Source organism: Phyllobates terribilis, unplaced genomic scaffold (genome assembly GCF_046119375.1).
Source record: "Phyllobates terribilis strain yellow unplaced genomic scaffold, ASM4611937v1 Scaffold_4__5_contigs__length_816908805, whole genome shotgun sequence".
NCBI classification, from domain to species: Eukaryota; Metazoa; Chordata; class Amphibia; order Anura; family Dendrobatidae; genus Phyllobates; species Phyllobates terribilis.
In genome coordinates, this window is record NW_027362764.1 from 718,247,956 (window position 1) to 718,265,979 (window position 18,024).

General features: G+C 40.4%; 1 protein-coding gene across 48 annotated transcripts in view; it reads left to right on the forward strand.

Annotated features, from left to right (window-relative positions):
• RIMS2 (regulating synaptic membrane exocytosis 2) overlaps positions 1–18,024 on the forward strand; it is a 659,880-nt gene that overhangs the window by 415,610 nt on the left and 226,246 nt on the right. For all 48 annotated transcript variants that reach the window (XM_073679706.1, XM_073679709.1, XM_073679704.1 and 45 more), the window contains 4 exons: positions 7,405–7,504; positions 10,008–10,131; positions 11,239–11,285; positions 12,658–12,770. In XM_073679706.1, the coding sequence (XP_073535807.1) occupies positions 7,405–7,504; positions 10,008–10,131; positions 11,239–11,285; positions 12,658–12,770 (384 nt within the window). The remainder of the gene's footprint in view (positions 1–7,404; positions 7,505–10,007; positions 10,132–11,238; positions 11,286–12,657; positions 12,771–18,024) is intronic.

An 18,024-nucleotide genomic window follows, 5' to 3' on the forward strand; every position in this document is an offset into this window, starting at 1 on the left:
GTTATTGGCGCTCTGATACCGCTATTCACATTCACTGAGCATCATGGTTTGGGCCTGCTTTTCTTCAGCAGGGACAGGGAAGATGGTTAAAATTGATGGGAAGATGGACGGAGCCAAATACAGGACCATTCTGGAAGAAAACCTGTTGGAGTCTGAAAAAGACCTGAGACTGGGACGGAGATTTATCTTCCAACAAGACAATGATCCCAAACATAAAGCAAAATCTACAATGGAATGGTTCAAAAATAAACGTATCCAGGTGTTAGAATGGCCAAGTCAAAGTCCAGACCTGAATCCAATCGAGAATCTGTGGAAAGAGCTGAAAACTGCTGTTCACAAACGCCCTCCATCCAACCTCAATGAGCTCGAGCTGTTTTGCAAGGAAGAATGGGCAAGAATGTCAGCCTCTCGATGTACAAAACTGATAGAGACATACCCCAAGCGACTTGCAGCTGTAATCACAGCAAAAGGTGGCGCTACAAAGTATTAACTCAAGGGGGCCAAATAATATTGCACGCCCCACTTTTCAGTTTTTAATTTTTTTATAAAAGTTTAAAATATCCAAGAAATTTCGTTCCACTTCACGATTGTGTCCCACTTGTTGTTGATTCTTCACAAAAAAATGAGAATTTTATATCTTTATGTTTGAAGCCAGAAATGTGGCAAAAGGTAGAAAAGTTCAAGGGGGGCAAATACTTTCGCAAGGCACTGTATATATATATATATATATATGGGAGAAGAAAGGAGTCCTCTTTTGCCGCCCTAGGCAAATGACCTACTGCACCTAACCGTTGGCCTGGTCCTACTCCTGAACTCAGAATGATTTAATATACTGTATACATATATTTACTATTAGTAGGTTCTGTCCACTATCACTTTCCTAATATGACACATTGGCTGCTTTTCATATGTACAGCATAGTTTCCTGTAAAATACTATGGATTATCAAAGCTCAGTTCATTCTGAGCTTCATTAATCGGCTTTATACAGTTTGGTAGAATATTTAATTAAAAAATAAAATTATATTTAATTGAGATATGATGTTATTTAAATAAAGCACGGTCAGCAAAAGATGCACAATGAGCCTTAAAAATTGTCTTATGTTAAGAAAATATTTTGATTTTCCTTAAGGCATTGGTGGCTACATTATTGACATACACCGAGTGCAGAATTATTAGGCAAATGTGTATTTTGATCACTTTGATACTTTTTATACATGTTGTCCTACTCCAAGCTGCATAGGCTTGAGAGCCAACTACCAATTAAGTAAATCTGGTGATGTGCATCTCTGTAATGAGGGGTGTTGACTAATGACATCAACACCCTATATAAGGTGTGCTTAATTATTAGGCAACTTCCTTTCCTTTGGCAAAATGGGTCAGAAGATAGATTTGACGGGCTCTGAAAAGTCCAAAATTGTGAGATGTCTTGCAGAGGGATGCATCAGTCTTGAAATTTCCAAACTTTTGAAGCGTGATCACCGAACAATCAAGCGTTTCATGGCAAATAGCCAACAGGGTTGCAAGAAGCGTGTTGGCCAAAAAAGGCGCAAAATAACTGCCCATGAATTGAGGAAAATCAAGCGTGAAGCTGCCAAGATGCCATTCGCCACCAGTTTTGCCATATTTCAGAACTCCAATGTTACTGGAGTATCAAAAAGCACAAGGTGTGCGATATTCCGGGACATGGCCAAGGTAAGGAAGGCTGAAAAACCACCACCTTTGAACAAGAAGCATAAGATAACACGTCAAGAATGGGCCAAGAAATATCTTAAGACTGATTTTTCAAAGGTTTTATGGACTAATGAAATGAGAGTGACTCTTGATGGGCCAGATGGATGGGCCAGAGGCTGGATCAGTAAAGGGCAGAGAGCTTCACTCCGACTCAGACGCCAGCAAGGTGGAGTTGGGGTACTGGTATGGGCTGGTATCATCAAAGATGAACTTGTGGGACCTTTTCGGGTTGAGGATGGAGTGAAGCTCAACTCCCAGACCTACTGCCAGTTTCTGGAAGACCACTTCTTCAAGCAGTAGTACAGGAAGAAGTCTGTATCGTTCAAGAAAAACATGATTTTCATGCAGGACAATGCTCTATCACATGCATCCAACTACTCCACAGCGTGGCTGGCCAGTAAAGGTCTAAAAAAAGAAAAAATAATGACATGGCCTCCTTGTTCACCTGATCTGAACCCCATATAGAACCTGTGGTCCATCATAAAATGGGAGATCTACAGGGAGGGAAAACAGTACACCTCTGGGAAGAGTGTCTGGGGGGCTGTGGTGGCTGCTGCACGCAATGTTGATCGAAAACAGATAAAGCAACTGACAGAATCTATGGATGGAAGGCTGTTGAGTGTCATCATAAAGAAAGGTGGCTATATTGATCACTAATTTTTTGGTTTTTGTTTTTGCATGTCAGAAATGTTTATTTCTACATTTTGTACACTGATAATTGGTTTACCTGGTGAAAATAATCAAGTGAGATGGGATTATATTTGGGTTTTATTAAGTTGCCTAATAATTCTGCACAGTAATAGTTACCTGCACAAACAGTTATCCTCCTAAGATAGCCAAATCTAAAAAAAAAAACACTCGAACTTGCAAAAATATTAAGCTTGGATATTTATGAGTCTTTTGGGTTGATTGAGAACATAGTTGTTGATCAGTAATAAAAATAATCCTCTAAAATACAACTTGCCTAATAATTCTGCACACAGTGTATATTTGTTACTCCTCATTGTGACTTATTGAAAATTTAGAAGGCTCCTGTTGCTTTACAATGTTAGACCTCATGCATCTGGCAAACCAAGAGAACAGGAGCATATCTACCAATATTTACTTTCCCTTTTATAAGCCCCAATCCAGTCTGAGACCATTGTAAGGTTTGAACGGCAGGCTATATATAGGTGCATCTCACTAAATTAGAATACCATCAAAAAGTTAATTTATTTCAGTTCTTCAATACAAAAAGTGAAACTCATATATTATATAGAGTCATTACAGAGTGATCTATTTCAAGTGTTTATTTCTGTTAATGTTGATGATTGTGGCTTACAGCCAATGAAAACACAAAAGTCATTATCTCAGTAAATTTGAATAATTAACAAAAAACACATGCAAAGGATTCCTAAACGTTTAAAAAAGTCCCTTAGTCTGTTTCAGTAGGCTCCATAATCATGGGGAAGACTGCTGACTTGACAGATGTCCAGAAGGCAGTCATTGACACACCCCACAAGGTCCCAGCGTTCCAATTTTCCTTTGGAAATCAAGGTCCCAGAGTCTGGAGGAAGAGTGGAGAGGCCACAATCCAAGCTACTTGAGGTCTAGTGTGAAGTTTCCACAATCAGTGATGGTTTGGGGAGCCATGTCATCTGCTGGTGTAGGTCCACTGTGTTTTATCAAGACCAAAGTCAGCGCAGCCGTCTACCAGGAAATGTTAGAGCACTTCATGCTTCCCTCTGCCGACAAGCTTTTTGGAGATGGAAATTTCATTCTCCAACAGGACTTGGCACCTGTCCACACTGACAAAAGTACCAATACCTGGTTTACAAACAACAGTATCACTGTGCTTGATTGGCAGCAAACTCACCTGACCTTAACCTCATAGAGAATCTATAGGGTATTGTCAAGAGGAAGATGAGAGACACCAGACCCAACAATGCAGACGAGCTGAAGGCTGCTATCAAAGCCACCTGGGCTTCCATAACACCTCAGCAGTGCCACAGGCTGATCACCTCCATGCCACGCCGCATTGATGTAGTAATTAATGTACAAGGAGCCCCGACCAAGTATTGAGGGCATTTACTGAACATACATTTCAGTAGACCAACATTTTGGATTTTAAAAACATTTTTCAAGCTGTTGTTATAAAGAATTCTAATTTACTGAGATAATGACTTTTGTGTTTTCATTGGCTGTAAGCCATAATCATCAACATTAACAGAAATAAACACTTGAAATAGATCACTCTGCTTGTAATGACTCTATATAATATATGAGTTTCACTTTTTTGTATTGAAGAGCTGAAATAAATTAACTTTTTGATGATATTCTAATTTAGTGAGATTGACCTGTAGATTCACACGAAGGTCCATAAGGCGCCCATCCACATTAGATGAAAGTCAGCCTAACCCACTGATCTTGACATGACCGGCCAATAGAGATGATGCAATTCCATTTGCAGGACCTGAGGACCTTGTCTAGTGGCCGTGTCGGAATCGGTATTCCATGGTCACTGAATGGGAGCCCTTTGAACCACCTCCTTCTTGATGGCATCCCCAGCTTCTCTTTTGAGTTGTTGGCCTATCGCAACATCATCGTTGCTGCATTATGCACATGTGACATCCACAAGGCTGACTAATCAAAAGAAGAGCGGCAGATGCTGGCAGGTAGGAGATTCACTGGGTTACCTTTCAGAAGCCACAAATTAATGTCGTGGTCACTGGACTGGGTCCTGCAAATCGACTCGCACCATCTCTACTGGGCAACCATCTCATGTTTATGGTGGCCTCCCAACTCTTCCTCGTCAGGTGATATTGGGAGAGAGATGGATTTGTCATTGGAATTTCAATAGCCAATCCTGTCATTTTCGAGAAGACAAGCTGATTCCAGAAACGTCTTTCTCTCTTGGAAGACATATGTGTATGGGGGAGTCAAGAGGGTTGGCCATCAGACGTTCATGTGGCAGCTATCTCTTGTATATGGTGATCTTTAGGCTGTCTAACGTTTGCCTTGTGGTGCTTTGCGCTTTGCTTTTTGGAAGAGTAGCTTAATTATTCAATTATTATTTTTATTACTATTATTCACATTTGTTTTGCACCAAATGTGTTAAATGGTGAACGCTTTCTAATAACTTTCACAGATTATCACCTGTCTAACATTCAGTAAATGAAATCTGCGTTAAATTTGCACCATCTCTTCCTATTATAGTTATTAAATCTGGCATAAACTATGTCACTTTCCAAATCTGGCAGGGACAAAAAAAAAATTGAAAATGTTGCCACTAAAATGTTGCATGTCATTATTTGCCATATTTTAATGTCATAGTTTACACTTTGTTATAAATTATGTTATAAATGGGGCTGTCCATGTGGTGCTGCTGAGGTGTTGTCCAGGCTATGTCCACGGGGGCCTGATCTGCTGCTCGCTTGGTGCAGCAAAATTCTCTGTTGCAAAATCTGCACCAAACCATTTGGATTTTTTCTCGACAATGCTGCGGATTTTTTACAGATTTCACCCTGCTGTAAGTGTCATATTTTTAGTGCCAGTCAAGTAGAGGACATTCATGTAGTGGATTTCTACTAAAATAGGGTTCACAATTTTTTGCCTAAATTTCTGTGACTATTCCAGTAGTCTGAATGGGACTTGCAAAAAACACATGCATGCTGCAGAAACAGCCCTATACAGGTGTATCAGTCAGATATTCAGTAGCAAACATTTCAGTAAACCTTATCTGTGTATGTGTTTATCCCCCTAAAATTATGTGTCACGGGTGTGTCAGAAGTGACAGACAGACGCCCTGCAGTTGGTTGCAGGAGATCACTACGTTTGGCATTACAGACATCTTCTTAGATGAGAGGCTGTCTCTAGGATCTAACGGCTACCTCCCTCTGGTAATTAGCTCCCTGGCCTGGGTGTATAAATACCTGGTGTGTCTCAGAGGGAGGTGCCGGCGATATTCATTACTACTTGTGAGGCTTTAGCAAGAGCAGTACTTCGTCCTCTCTGGAGCTTGAGGCCGAGTTCACATTTGTCTGGAGTCGTCTAAAGCTAAGCATTCCCCCCCCTGTTTATCTACCCTTGTTGTCTATAGAGTTTAGTGGAGATTGACTAGTGCTCATCTCCTCCCTTCCCTAGCCTTAGCCATATGCCAGGGAAAGTCAAGGCGAGGCTTGCATGCGGTGATTGGTGAAGAGCCAATATAGGGACGGTAGTTGAGACAGTATGACACTAGACCAGACTAGGAGGTCTCCACTACCCCTTTCCCTAGTGTCTGGGCTCCCTTTCCCTCTTCCCTCTGTGTTGTACTACGTCTTTCCCTCACCCTGCGTGACATTATGGTTTTCTGACCAACATTACAAAAATGTAAAGGTTGGATGAAGCACAGAGAATGGATAGATGATTTACTTGGGTTTTTGTAAATTCAAGCATTTGTAAGAGAGCTTCCAGTCCCATATTCTCTAACAAGGCCATTTGTTCCTTTACTGGTTACAGAACTATTCTTCCTACTTGCTGTCCATCACTACTTGGCATGTAATACGTTAATAATGGCTATCGAAATGAAGTTTACTGTGAGAAAATCCGAACTGTGGCTTTCTGCGCTCCCTATGTGTAGCACGTCCAGATTTGGCTCATAAAGCTGTTACGATTCCAGGGATTCTCTTCACTGTGAATTTCTTTAGCGCAAAATACATGTTCTGAAACAGACACGTCCTCAGTCCTGAGCTGCACAAATGAATGTGTCAGTCTTCTCAGAAATAATTTAACACCTAGAAACATAGCATTTGAAGACATAAAAGCTTCGCTTGGCACATGCAATCTGCCAATTTTTCTCTTTGTTGCAGAACCACAGACCTTCTGCTATTTGATCTTTTGCTTCTATTCATAATAGCCTCCTGCGTCTCCCCAGGATTTTGAGCTCTTTTATTGTCTATGCTTCCATATCGTGTGCTGAGAGGGTATTTTATGAATAACAGTCCTGGTCTAAAAGTAGAACATCCTCAAGTGTCCCGGAGCCTCCAGCACTGCAGCTTTGGATCATGACCTCTTGTTCTAAATATGTTTCCCTCTGAAATCTGTTCACTTTCTTTAATCATTGAATCCCTTGATATGCTGATAAACAAGCCTTTATGTAAACCGCCAAGTTTCATTTCTACCTATACATCTATACATCTTATTATATCCCTAGATACATTGGTGTTCTTTCTGTTTCTCAGGGTGCTTAGAAGATTCATGATTTGTTGTTTAAAAGACACAATGAACTATAAAACTCCCTGCCGTCCTAAGCCTGGGCATGGAACAATCCATGTAGGAGTCCATATCCATATTATGGCTGTTACCAAAGAAGCCTAAAATATGATTTTGGAAAATCATATGTATGGACACCTCATCGGAAAAAAACAGGAAGCACATCATAAGCCTTTCCATCTTTGAGGTCAAGGACAGGAGGCTAACAAACTGCTACCAGCTAGACTTCAAGGTCTACTCAACAACCCTAATAGATATAGGTTATATATACGACCCCTATTCCGAGACATTGAGCTCAATAAGCTAGATCATCAGAATCTGATCTCCGAGGAGATGTTGGCTTCAGAGACCAAGAGGACACCCAAGCCCTCCAACTGTCATGAAACTTCTTCATGCATGTTACCTTTCCTTTAACATAGAATTTTGTGTTTCTTCCTAGGTTGTAGGAGGCAAAATGTCAGAGACCGGTCATCTCTGCGCTTATATCACCAAAGTGAAGAAAGGAAGCCTGGCGGACACTGTTGGAAGACTACGGCCAGGTATTTCTCTCTTATCCTTGCTGCCTGTTGCATGGGATCATCTGGAAGTTAAGAATATTCAAAGAAAGAACGTTTTAGCAATCCATTCTTTTTGTAAACACAGCTCTGAAATTTAGAACACATATTCTGAAATTTTCTTGACACCGCCATAAAACTGCATTGAAAAAAAAACAAATTGTCTTCTAAGGGTTGATCTTCTCAAAGTAGTATGTATAATATATGGTGGAACTGAAAATCTAGCACGGTAAATCTTGTCTGGAAAAGAGGGCGTTCCCTTAAAAAGATGGCCTTTTAGAAAGGTTTCATTACACTTTATACAAACTTTCCTTGCTAAAAGTGATAAGTGCTAAGGTGGGAATAAAATAGTCAAATAGCCTGCATAGTTGTTCCATATGGTGAGCATTAGTTGCGTCATCTTAGAGTAGCTATCTCATGCGGATAAACCCTTTTTAGGTTGAAGTATTTGTCTATCAACAGATCAAAAGGCTCAGCTTGGTGATGAGCTGAAGGATTAACTATGATCAATATCAGAAACAACTTGTGCAGGTGAAATATAGTATTACATGGCTCCCATTTCCATAAATGGGCAACCTTGTAACAGGTGGTTGTGTTGACAGAGGAGAAGCTACCCTCTGAAGAAGTTCTACTCCGGCTCGAAAAGGGGAAAAACAAAAGGACTCCCTTCTATGATGTTCATATGCTTTAATAAGGCGTATGGAAAAGGGTAGTCCACTCATTGCTGCCTCTTTAAGAAACAATAGCTCACTTCCAACCTTGCCTTGCAGACCATATAACTTTGAAAATGCTAAGAACTGTTTGACATTCTTACTATTTTTTTGGGAAATGTAACCCTGCTTGGAAAAACATTGCCCTAGCTCCGTGCATCTAGATCACTTTTCTTTCTTCCTTAAATTTGTGGCTTTGTTAAGTTTGGCCCAGTTGATCAATGGGATGTCACTTATAACCCATGTAAGTTTCCTTTTAATAAGGGAAAACAGGAGATATGTGTCAATTAATTGGGAAAGTTTGTAGATGAGTGTCCTTCTATGAGCCTCATTAGGTTCTTAGGTTCTATGTCCTTCATTAGGTTCTTGAGTTGTCATACCATTTAAGGGCTAAGCAATGTTTGGGTTAGAGGTTTGGGAAAATAACAAATATTTCAGATGTCCTACTGTATTTTTTACAGAAATAACATTATTTGGTTCTTGTAGCAGGCTAAATCAACACGATCTCTACCTTTGTTTCAACCAGTAGTTGTCTAGTCGTGACTATTGTTCTCTCCATTGTGGTGTCACAATCTCAAAACCCAGTAGGCTACAGTATCATCCTATTAGGAGTCAGGTCATCGAAGAGCCATTCACGTCATTACTACACTCTCTAGAGATCCACAGCGCTCAAAGTTGTGGGTTAAAATGTGCATTTGTCAGTCTGAATAAATCACTTTATCGCCCCTTACTGCAGTCATGTCATTCTCAAGCAGTGAGCAGTTTGGGTCTGCAGGAATGATTTATGTTGCTAATTTCCTTTACAATTCTTACTGTAAGGTGTAGCCGAGCTTATCTGAGCCGTCCGAGCAACGCGGTTTGTGAAGTCGTAATTTGCGCTACCTTTGGATGTTTCAATAAAACCAGAATGATCTAATTTGTATTTTTAGCAAAATATCTAAAATTAGTTGAGCGTCTTCATGTCTCACCTGTTCATTAACTGTTAAGGTTAATTAGGGTAAGCGGTAGTACTAAGCCCTGGGTGTTACCTGCTCATAATGTGGGGTTGTCAAACTCAAACACACAGAAGGCCAAAATTAAAAACTTGGACAAAGTCGCGGGCCAACCAGTACACAGTATAATGGGCCCCACATAGTCCTCCATACAGAATAGTGGGCCCCACATAGTCCTCCATACAGAATAATGGGCCCCACATAGTCCTCCATACAGAATAATGGCCCCACACAGTCCTCCATACAGTATAATGGTCCCACATAGTCCTCCATACAGTATAATGGCCCCACATAGTCCTCCATACAGAATAATGGCCCCACACAGTCCTCCATACAGTATAATGGTCCCACATAGTCCTCCATATAGAATAATGGGCCCCACATAGGGGTGGTGGTTCTGGTGTCGCGGGCCAAATAAAACCACCCTGCCGGCCAGATTTGGCCCATGGGCTAGAGTTTGACGTGCATGCTGTATACACATAAGAATTGCTTACAGATGCAGAATCTGTACGTATTGTAAATGTAAGTCACGGTGTATTACACAGACTGAGGTGCATCTTGCTGCTGGTCAACCAATGGTCTCGGTGACCACTTCTCTTGGTCTATTAATCCAGACATTCTAAAAATGAAGTACTCATCTAAATTTGTGGTTGCAAATCATTTCTCTATAGATTTACAATGTAACGATTCTGACGTTTAATGGGGTTCTCTCATCACAGACCCAAAATGTGATTTACAATGAAGGCCACTATTTCATGTAACCTTCATACAATCATTTCCCTTCAGGTGATGAAGTTTTAGAATGGAATGGGCGGATTTTACAAGGCGCCACATTCGAAGAAGTTTACAATATCATTCTGGAGTCCAAACCCGAGGCACAAGTAGAATTAGTGGTCTCCAGACCGATAGGGTGAGTAAATGTATAAGGTTTTTTTTTTTTTTTTATGTTGAAGGGAAGAATAAAGAGAGTAAAAGACACCGGGTCTACGCGTTTCAAGCCTGACGTTCTTGGTCAAGACTGAGATTCGTCAAGCTCAAAATGCGTAGACACATAGACAGTTCTGACTAATGGCATGGTTGTGCCGCTGACCCGAAGTGTGTTCTCTCTGCCTCTGCAACAATAGGGCAACACAGTGGCGCTGGAGCTGGCCAGGCAGGATCAGAGCAGCACTTGCAAGCTCTTTAAAAAAAAAAGCTTGTAAGTGCTGCACATCTTGCTAGGAGATTGACCACTGCTGATATCCCATGCAACAGACAGTAAACAATAGAATTAAAAACTCTTCCGTTCTTGAGAATAGAGAGGATTTTTCATAACAGGTAAATTGCAAAGTTATTTTTTTTATTACAAGCACATTGTAATTTCCACAATTTGTCTTCATGAGAAAAGCCTTTTAAGAAGTTATTAACATATAACTTACTGATTGGTTAGAGTCCAACTTCTGGGCTCAACCACCAATCAGCTGATTTAACGCTAGAGCCCTATCTTTTTTTCTTAAACCAAATAAAGTTTATTGAGATGTTAAGGATCAGATACATTGGTAGAGCCCCTTTAAAGTCAATGAAAGGGGCTAAACTCAGAATTAGTGATACAACACCACCACCACCTATCCTAATATATGATAGCATATCCTAGCAAATAATACCCCTCTGAGGTTACTGTGGATTTACTTACAGCCTTGGCAGAAACAGACTTAAAAGGGCCCCTGTACATGAACAATACATGTGCCCTTTGCGGTCCAGTAGCTCATCAGAATGCACAATTCTACCTACTTTGAAGGTGGAAGTTGCCCCAATAACTTTTGGGCCCCTGTGCCGCTGCCCAGGTTGCACCAATGGTTTGTCCGCCCCTGACTTACAGGTTAGGCTGATGGACATTCAGTTGTGTTGCTCATATGTCATAGTTTTTACCCATTTCTACACTAAAATATCTGTATAAATGTGATCTTGCAATATATTGTACCAATCTACAATGTTTGATTGTTGGAATTATGAAAATGATGTAACTTTTCCTTTTCAGAGATATCCCCAAGATACCTGATAGCACACATGCCCCCCAGGATTCCAGTAAGTCGTATGGTGCATTTCATTGTATTTGGGATATGCAGCCAGTAGTTTACCGATCGTATCCAATCCTGTAATTGACATTAAATATACATACTGCTGAATATGATTTGTCTGGGTTTACTGCAGCTTGTTGCTAAAATCCGCTCAATGCATTGGATCCCATCAGAACACTTAATAAACCAGGGGTCTCAATGTCGGATGGGCAAATGGGCAGCATATAAAAAAAAATTGTGGTTGACGGGTCGCATTCCTTGCAGGGTGAGGTGACGTTTTCAGTGATACCTTTTTTTTTTTCTCAATACGACTATTTGAATAGAGGTGAGTGAACTCGAACATTAAAGTTCCAGACACGAAACACGGACTTCTCTCGGAGTTCGTTTTAGTGTTCGGAGTTCTGGGAAGGGAGAGAGAGACCCCTAACCCTTATTACGACCATTTTACAGCACCAAAGTTTGACTTTTATGGGGTTTGGGTTCAAGTTCGGGAAGAGTCCTGGTACCCAAACCGAACTTTGGACTTAGGACTAAAGTTCAATCGAACCCAACGAATCCGAACATCTATCGGGATCCCTGTTTTTGAACACCTTTTATGTGTGTCAGTATAATGAAAAAGCTTCATTTTTGCCATTTTTTCTTTATATGATGTTCATCATATGGGTTATGGTACAATTCTATACCTTGGGTTGTTCCAGAAGCGGCGATAACAAATGTATACCTGACGCAGATCCAGCTGAAAAAGGCGCTGGTGTCGGCGGGCCCCCTTCTTCTCTGGGACTGGTTAACATTATGCCTCTGGCCTCCAGAGCTCTGGTGCCCTGCAAAATGCAGCTTCAGAGGCCGTATGTGGCCCATGGGCCGCATTTGAGACCCCCGAGGTAAACTAAGAGCAGCCCTGATACAGTATACTGTATATTTCTTAAGGGATAAAGAAAATTTTAATTTGACTTTTATGTAAAAATCTTTTTACCAATCTCTTTATTTCCTATTATCTAGCTTAGCCGACATCTGTAAAGTTGGGTTTGGTCGGATCGACCACAAACACATCCATGCCGTATACCTATTGACTCCAATTGAAAGAAACAGTTGTATTGGAATTCATGGTCAACTACACTTTTCAAAACAGTTAAATCATAAATAACTATACGGACGTATACTGGACAAACATATGTCAAAAGGAGACCCAGTCTAGGGAGTGTGTGTTAGACATAGTGAATGTATTGCCGATAGTGTACACCAAGGCTACATTTGTCAAATGTTGCTCCTATTCTAATTTAGTTCATCCTAGTCTCTAGAAAAAAAAAAGTTCATGTTTGGAAAGTACATTTTTGTTCACTCTCTCACTCTTTCTTTTTTTTTTTACTTATGATTATAAGGTTCTAGTTCCTTTGAATCCCAGAAAATGGATCGTCCCTCCATATCCGTTACGTCCCCCATGAGCCCTGGAATGTTGCGTGATGTTCCCCAGTTCCTGTCAGGACAAATCTCAGTATGTACAATTGTTATTTTTATTTAGGCTTTGCTGCAATTGTACTTGATTTCATAGTGTTGGGATCCTCATAGACAAAGGCCAGGCCTATCCATCTCTGCATCCATGATATATACCTCATAGTAGAGCAGCCATTGGATATGAGACTTGCTAACATGACTTGTTGATGACCTCTATTTTGTGGCATTATTATCCTAGATTCTATTTTCAAAACCATCTAATGAAACCACTGCTGTCACATTTACTTTATATAATTATTTTTAGGGAAGAAAACACTATGGAACAAGCTGTACTTTAGTAAAGCCATGGCTGACTCACCTAGAGCTTAAAGGGGTATTCCCATCTCCAAGACACTTTCCTACGTAGTAGGTGTCATAATAATAATATTAGCAAATACCTCCAATTAGAAATGTAGTATAGTTCTTCTGATTCACTATGGGAGTAGGGCATTGCTGTAGCTTAGGTATCCATGGTTACGACCTCTCATACAGTGACAATTATTTAATTATTTAGCTGTTAGTGGTCGTAAGCATGGATACCTAAGGGGTAAACGACTTGGCTAATCAGAAGAACTATACTACATTTCTACAGTATTATTATTACACCTACTACATATTAGGAGATAGTCTTGGAGATGGGAATACCCCTTTAATGACTGCTCTGTCCAGTGACGGTATGGCAGTGATTATACCCTGAAGGCTCTGCTACCTGGCTTTACTTTCCAGGCAGCCAAGAAGTAACAGTGACGCACATAGAAGAACGGGGGATGCATTGCAAAGAATAATTTGAATTATGTCTGTAAAGCGCTGTGGAATTAATGATGCTATATAAATGAGTAAAATAAATAAAATTAATTCATTAATTTGGCATATTTTGAAGTTTGTGGGCCCCAGTGCAAAATCTCCAAATGTCAGGACTCAGGGGTCTTTAATAGTAATGGTTTTCTCTTATGGCCCAAGGGAAAACAATAGCCCGGGTGTGACTGCACCCCAGCACCCACTATAGTTACCCCCCTATGCATCATTATGATGCTGTCAATCAGAATCTCAGGGTCTTGTGTTATTTCCCTTTGCTGGTTCTCTCCATGGCCCTTGAATAAGTTTTGCCACACTCGTTTTCTAAGAAAACAGTTCCTCCAGAGAGTAGAGCTCTTGGTAACTTCTCAGCACTCAAGATACTAGGCCAACCAGAACTGGGAACCCCTCTCCGAGAGCCCAGATCAACTGCAATGGTCTACCTTGAAGGGATGTACACCCTCGAAAGGTAACTTCTCCCTCGTTAATAAAGGACAGTACCTCTGATCCACCCATGATTTGTGGATCCTGTAAGATATTGTAACAGAAGTTTAGTCCATTAAAGCAGTAGATTAAGTTTGGAATGTTCTTTAGAGAACTTGGTGGTCCCAACAGGCAGACATAGCTGGGAGAGGGGTTCTGAGGAGAACATGTCCTAGGCATTCTTCCCCAACCTCACTCCTCAAGAGCCATCATCAGATCATGTTTTCAGGATTTCTTTAGTATTGTCCAAGTGGCAAATCCATCACCTGTGCAAGACCAAGGAAATCCTGAAAGCATGGATTTGTGGTTAGCTCTTGGAGTGAAGTTGGGGAGCAATGCCCTAGGGGGTCTCAACAAGCCTCTTGACCTTGGCAGGAGAATTTATATACAGGGCTAGGGTAACAAGCTGAATCCTTGCCCCATGTGATGGGATAGATGTTTGGGATGGTCCTTGGATTCATATTTCACATACTAACCCATGCCACTATATAATCGCCCTCCCGGTAGTCATGCCTTTGCTTTAGTTTGGACTTTCTGTAGGGTGACGATTTCTCAGTAATGTTTGCTCATTGTACATTTATTACTTCATAGACTTCCACCCACGGACTTTTAGTGCATTGCTTCTTCCTAGGGGACTCTAATGGGGTGAGATTAGGAAATGTTATATGCCTTCATAAACATTGCTTCTTTAGCCTCTCGTTAATTGCAGCAGTTTATCACTTACACTGAAGCGATGACTACATTTATGGGTAACTATTTGGCCAAGGGAACTCATTCAAGGTTAAATAGACACCTCCACTTATGGATACATCACGTGCATAGCAACTTAAATACTGTGGTCTTCTAAAAAAATAAATAAGTGAACAGATCACTTATGGGGGAATAGTGGGGCTGCTTTTAAAGGGTGCAGCAAACTTTGTAGAATAAATGCATTGAGCAATAAATTAGCAAAACAAATCTGGGATTTCTACACTGTTAGGTGTTGGTCGTTCATGAGAACATGGGTCCTAAAGCCCACTGTATAAATGAAATGGAAGTGAGCATGTGCGACCATGGCTTTGTTCATTGTCTATTGGAGTGGTGGTCGCACATGCTCACTACCACTCCATTCACACATGGGACTTTAGGACCCCTATTCTCAGTATCGGTATAAACAGCCTGACCTCCAGCGAACATACATTTATCATCTATCCGGTGGAGAGAAAATATATGTCATTTATGGGACAGCCCCATTAACCAATGTCAGAGATGTGCAAGCGATTCTTATATAACTCCAGAGCCAGTTTCAGACGAGTATATTACACAATTACACAATTTTTTCCCCAACCCTAGAGCAGGAATATAAAGCCAAACTGAAGTTTCGCAGGGATCTATAAGCTTCAGGTCACGTCCTTGAACCTGCAGTCAGGTTGGAATTTGCAACCATATTTCGGCACACAAATGCACCCCTAATACGATTGTCTAAAACTGGCCAAAAAAAAAAAGGCTAGAAGTGAAGCAACTGAAAGAAGAAATTGCTTGTGACTTGAAATTTCCAACTAGTCCAGGCATTTTTATGAACAGTGATATCATTGCCATTTTTTGTGGCCAGAGATAAAAAGTTTAGGTTCAGCCCTAACCTAAGGCGGATCCTATACTGGATGCCAGTCCTCACACATAGAACAAGCAGTACGGTTACCCAGCCTAATGTAGACCCCCAGGATCCCTGTCTCCTTCTTTAAAAGAGAAAAAAAAATTACATTTATTGCGATACAACAGGTCATTTTGGAGACCATCATTGACACTTCAGACACCTTTGAATATTTTCTGTCAAAGGGGTATCACATGGGTGTGGTGGGACAGGTCTCATGGGACATATTTAGTAATATCTAAAGAAAAAAATAATATTTTGTGATTCAAAACTTTAGCACATCTATGGAAGGTGAGATGTAGTGCAGAACTTCTACCATTTCAGAACATACATTTTATGTTTAATATTAGAGACAACACTCATATGAAAGGGAATCTGTCAGTAGGATCAAACCCCCTAAGCCGTCTATATGAGCATGTAGGTCATAGGAAGCTGAATAAAATGTTACCCTGTTATCTGTAATCCGATGTCTTATTCCAGAGTAATCCATATTTTTTTAAACATGTAAATGAGCTGTTAAGATCTATGGGCCGGACATAGATTTCCATGAGAATCTGCCTGCAGGGCTTATTATAAATGAAAGGGGGCGTTACCAGTGTGAGACATGTAATGACTGAAAGTCTGCTGTCCTGATTTACTTGTCTCACACTGGTAACTCCCCCTTTCTGTTAAAATAAGCTGTCGGGGAGATCTAGGTCCTTCCCATAGATCTTAATAGCTCATTTAAATATTAGGAGAAATATGGGTTTCTCTGAAATAAGTCATCAAATCGTAGATATCAAGGTATCATTTTATTCAGCTTCCTATGACCTACATGTCGATATAGACGGTTTTGGAGGGTGGATACTACTGATAGATTCCCTTTTATTATGGCCTTTAAATGTATTAATAAATCTATGACAAAGGAGTTTACTGTATCTACCACTGAATTAACAATATTATAGATGGTGAATTAAATCATTCTATTTTTTTCTGCACTTATTTTTATGTATCTTGCCTTCTGCCGTATACACTACCATGTACTTACTGGTATATTTATTGCCTTAAAATTTCAGAACTAAACTAGGACATTGCAATGTAATGTTATCTCCATTTACTGATGTGCGCTTTAGTTATGTGAAATACAGATACCATATGCTTCTAACAGCAGGTAACATGTCAGAACGCCAAGTGCACGACCGGGGCCCATGTGTAGTAGCTATAATTAGATATTATCATATTTGACATTTACACATCATTGAAGACCCTTTTCTACAAAGAAATGGGCTAAAAAACGGGCTAGAAGTAATCACTGTGGAACAGTTGGCTTCTTCTGTGCATTAGCTTTTGACCACTCGCATTATTTCACGTCAGGATCAATGGAGAGTAATACCGCCATATAACGACATTAATAATAGTGACATAATGTTTTTAAATAAAGCCACCACACAGTGTCAAAAATAGGTAACGTAATGCCACCATTCCATGGTTATATACTAGCACCATACACCGCTCAAACAATAATGTTATACATCAAGGGTGGCACTACAAGGTAGAGAAGACCTACCAATGAGAAAGTCTAAAGTGAACCTCATGGGCGGTGAAAGGACACGTGGAGGAAAGTTCTAGGTTGGAAGGACAAAAAATTTATTTGTTTAATTTCTTTTTTTTAATTTGGACATTATGGCCTTTGAGGGGTAAACCACATTTTATCCCTCATTTTCCGACCTATTTTGCATCTGCTCGTTTTTGTTTCCTATTTTTAGATGAAAGTGATGGTAATTGAAATAATAAAAAAAAAATTGAGTTGAGGTCACACTTATTGACACCTTTTCATGCCCCCTTAATCAAACGGCCTGGTACCTGATGTATGTGACTAGTCCCGATCTTAAAGGGGTTGTCCCACAATCACAACTTATCATCGATCCACAGGATGGGTGGTAAGTTGGTGATCATGGGGGGTCCCAACTTTGAGACTTTCACAGAAAAAAAAATATGGATCCTGAGTTCCCTGTGTGATTGCACTGCTGCTCTGATGGAATTCTGTGGGTCTGATGGAGGTAGCGGAGAGCTGTAATACACTCCCCTGTCAGTCACATAGTGTGAATGGGGTGGCAGTGCAGTCAGACAGGGGACTCGAAACCCTCCTGATCGTGATTTGTGGTGGGAGCAGCAGTGATCAGCAACCTCTCTACTAATTTATGATAATTAGTTATAGTTGTGGAACAACCCCTTTAATGCTAATGATATGACAGTATTACTTAGACATCGTATTGCTTTGTTATTAGCTTATGTTTTGTGTGTAGCTGTTACTGTCCAGTACACTTTTTGCAATATTTGATGCTGGCAGCATTGTATAGCATTGTTA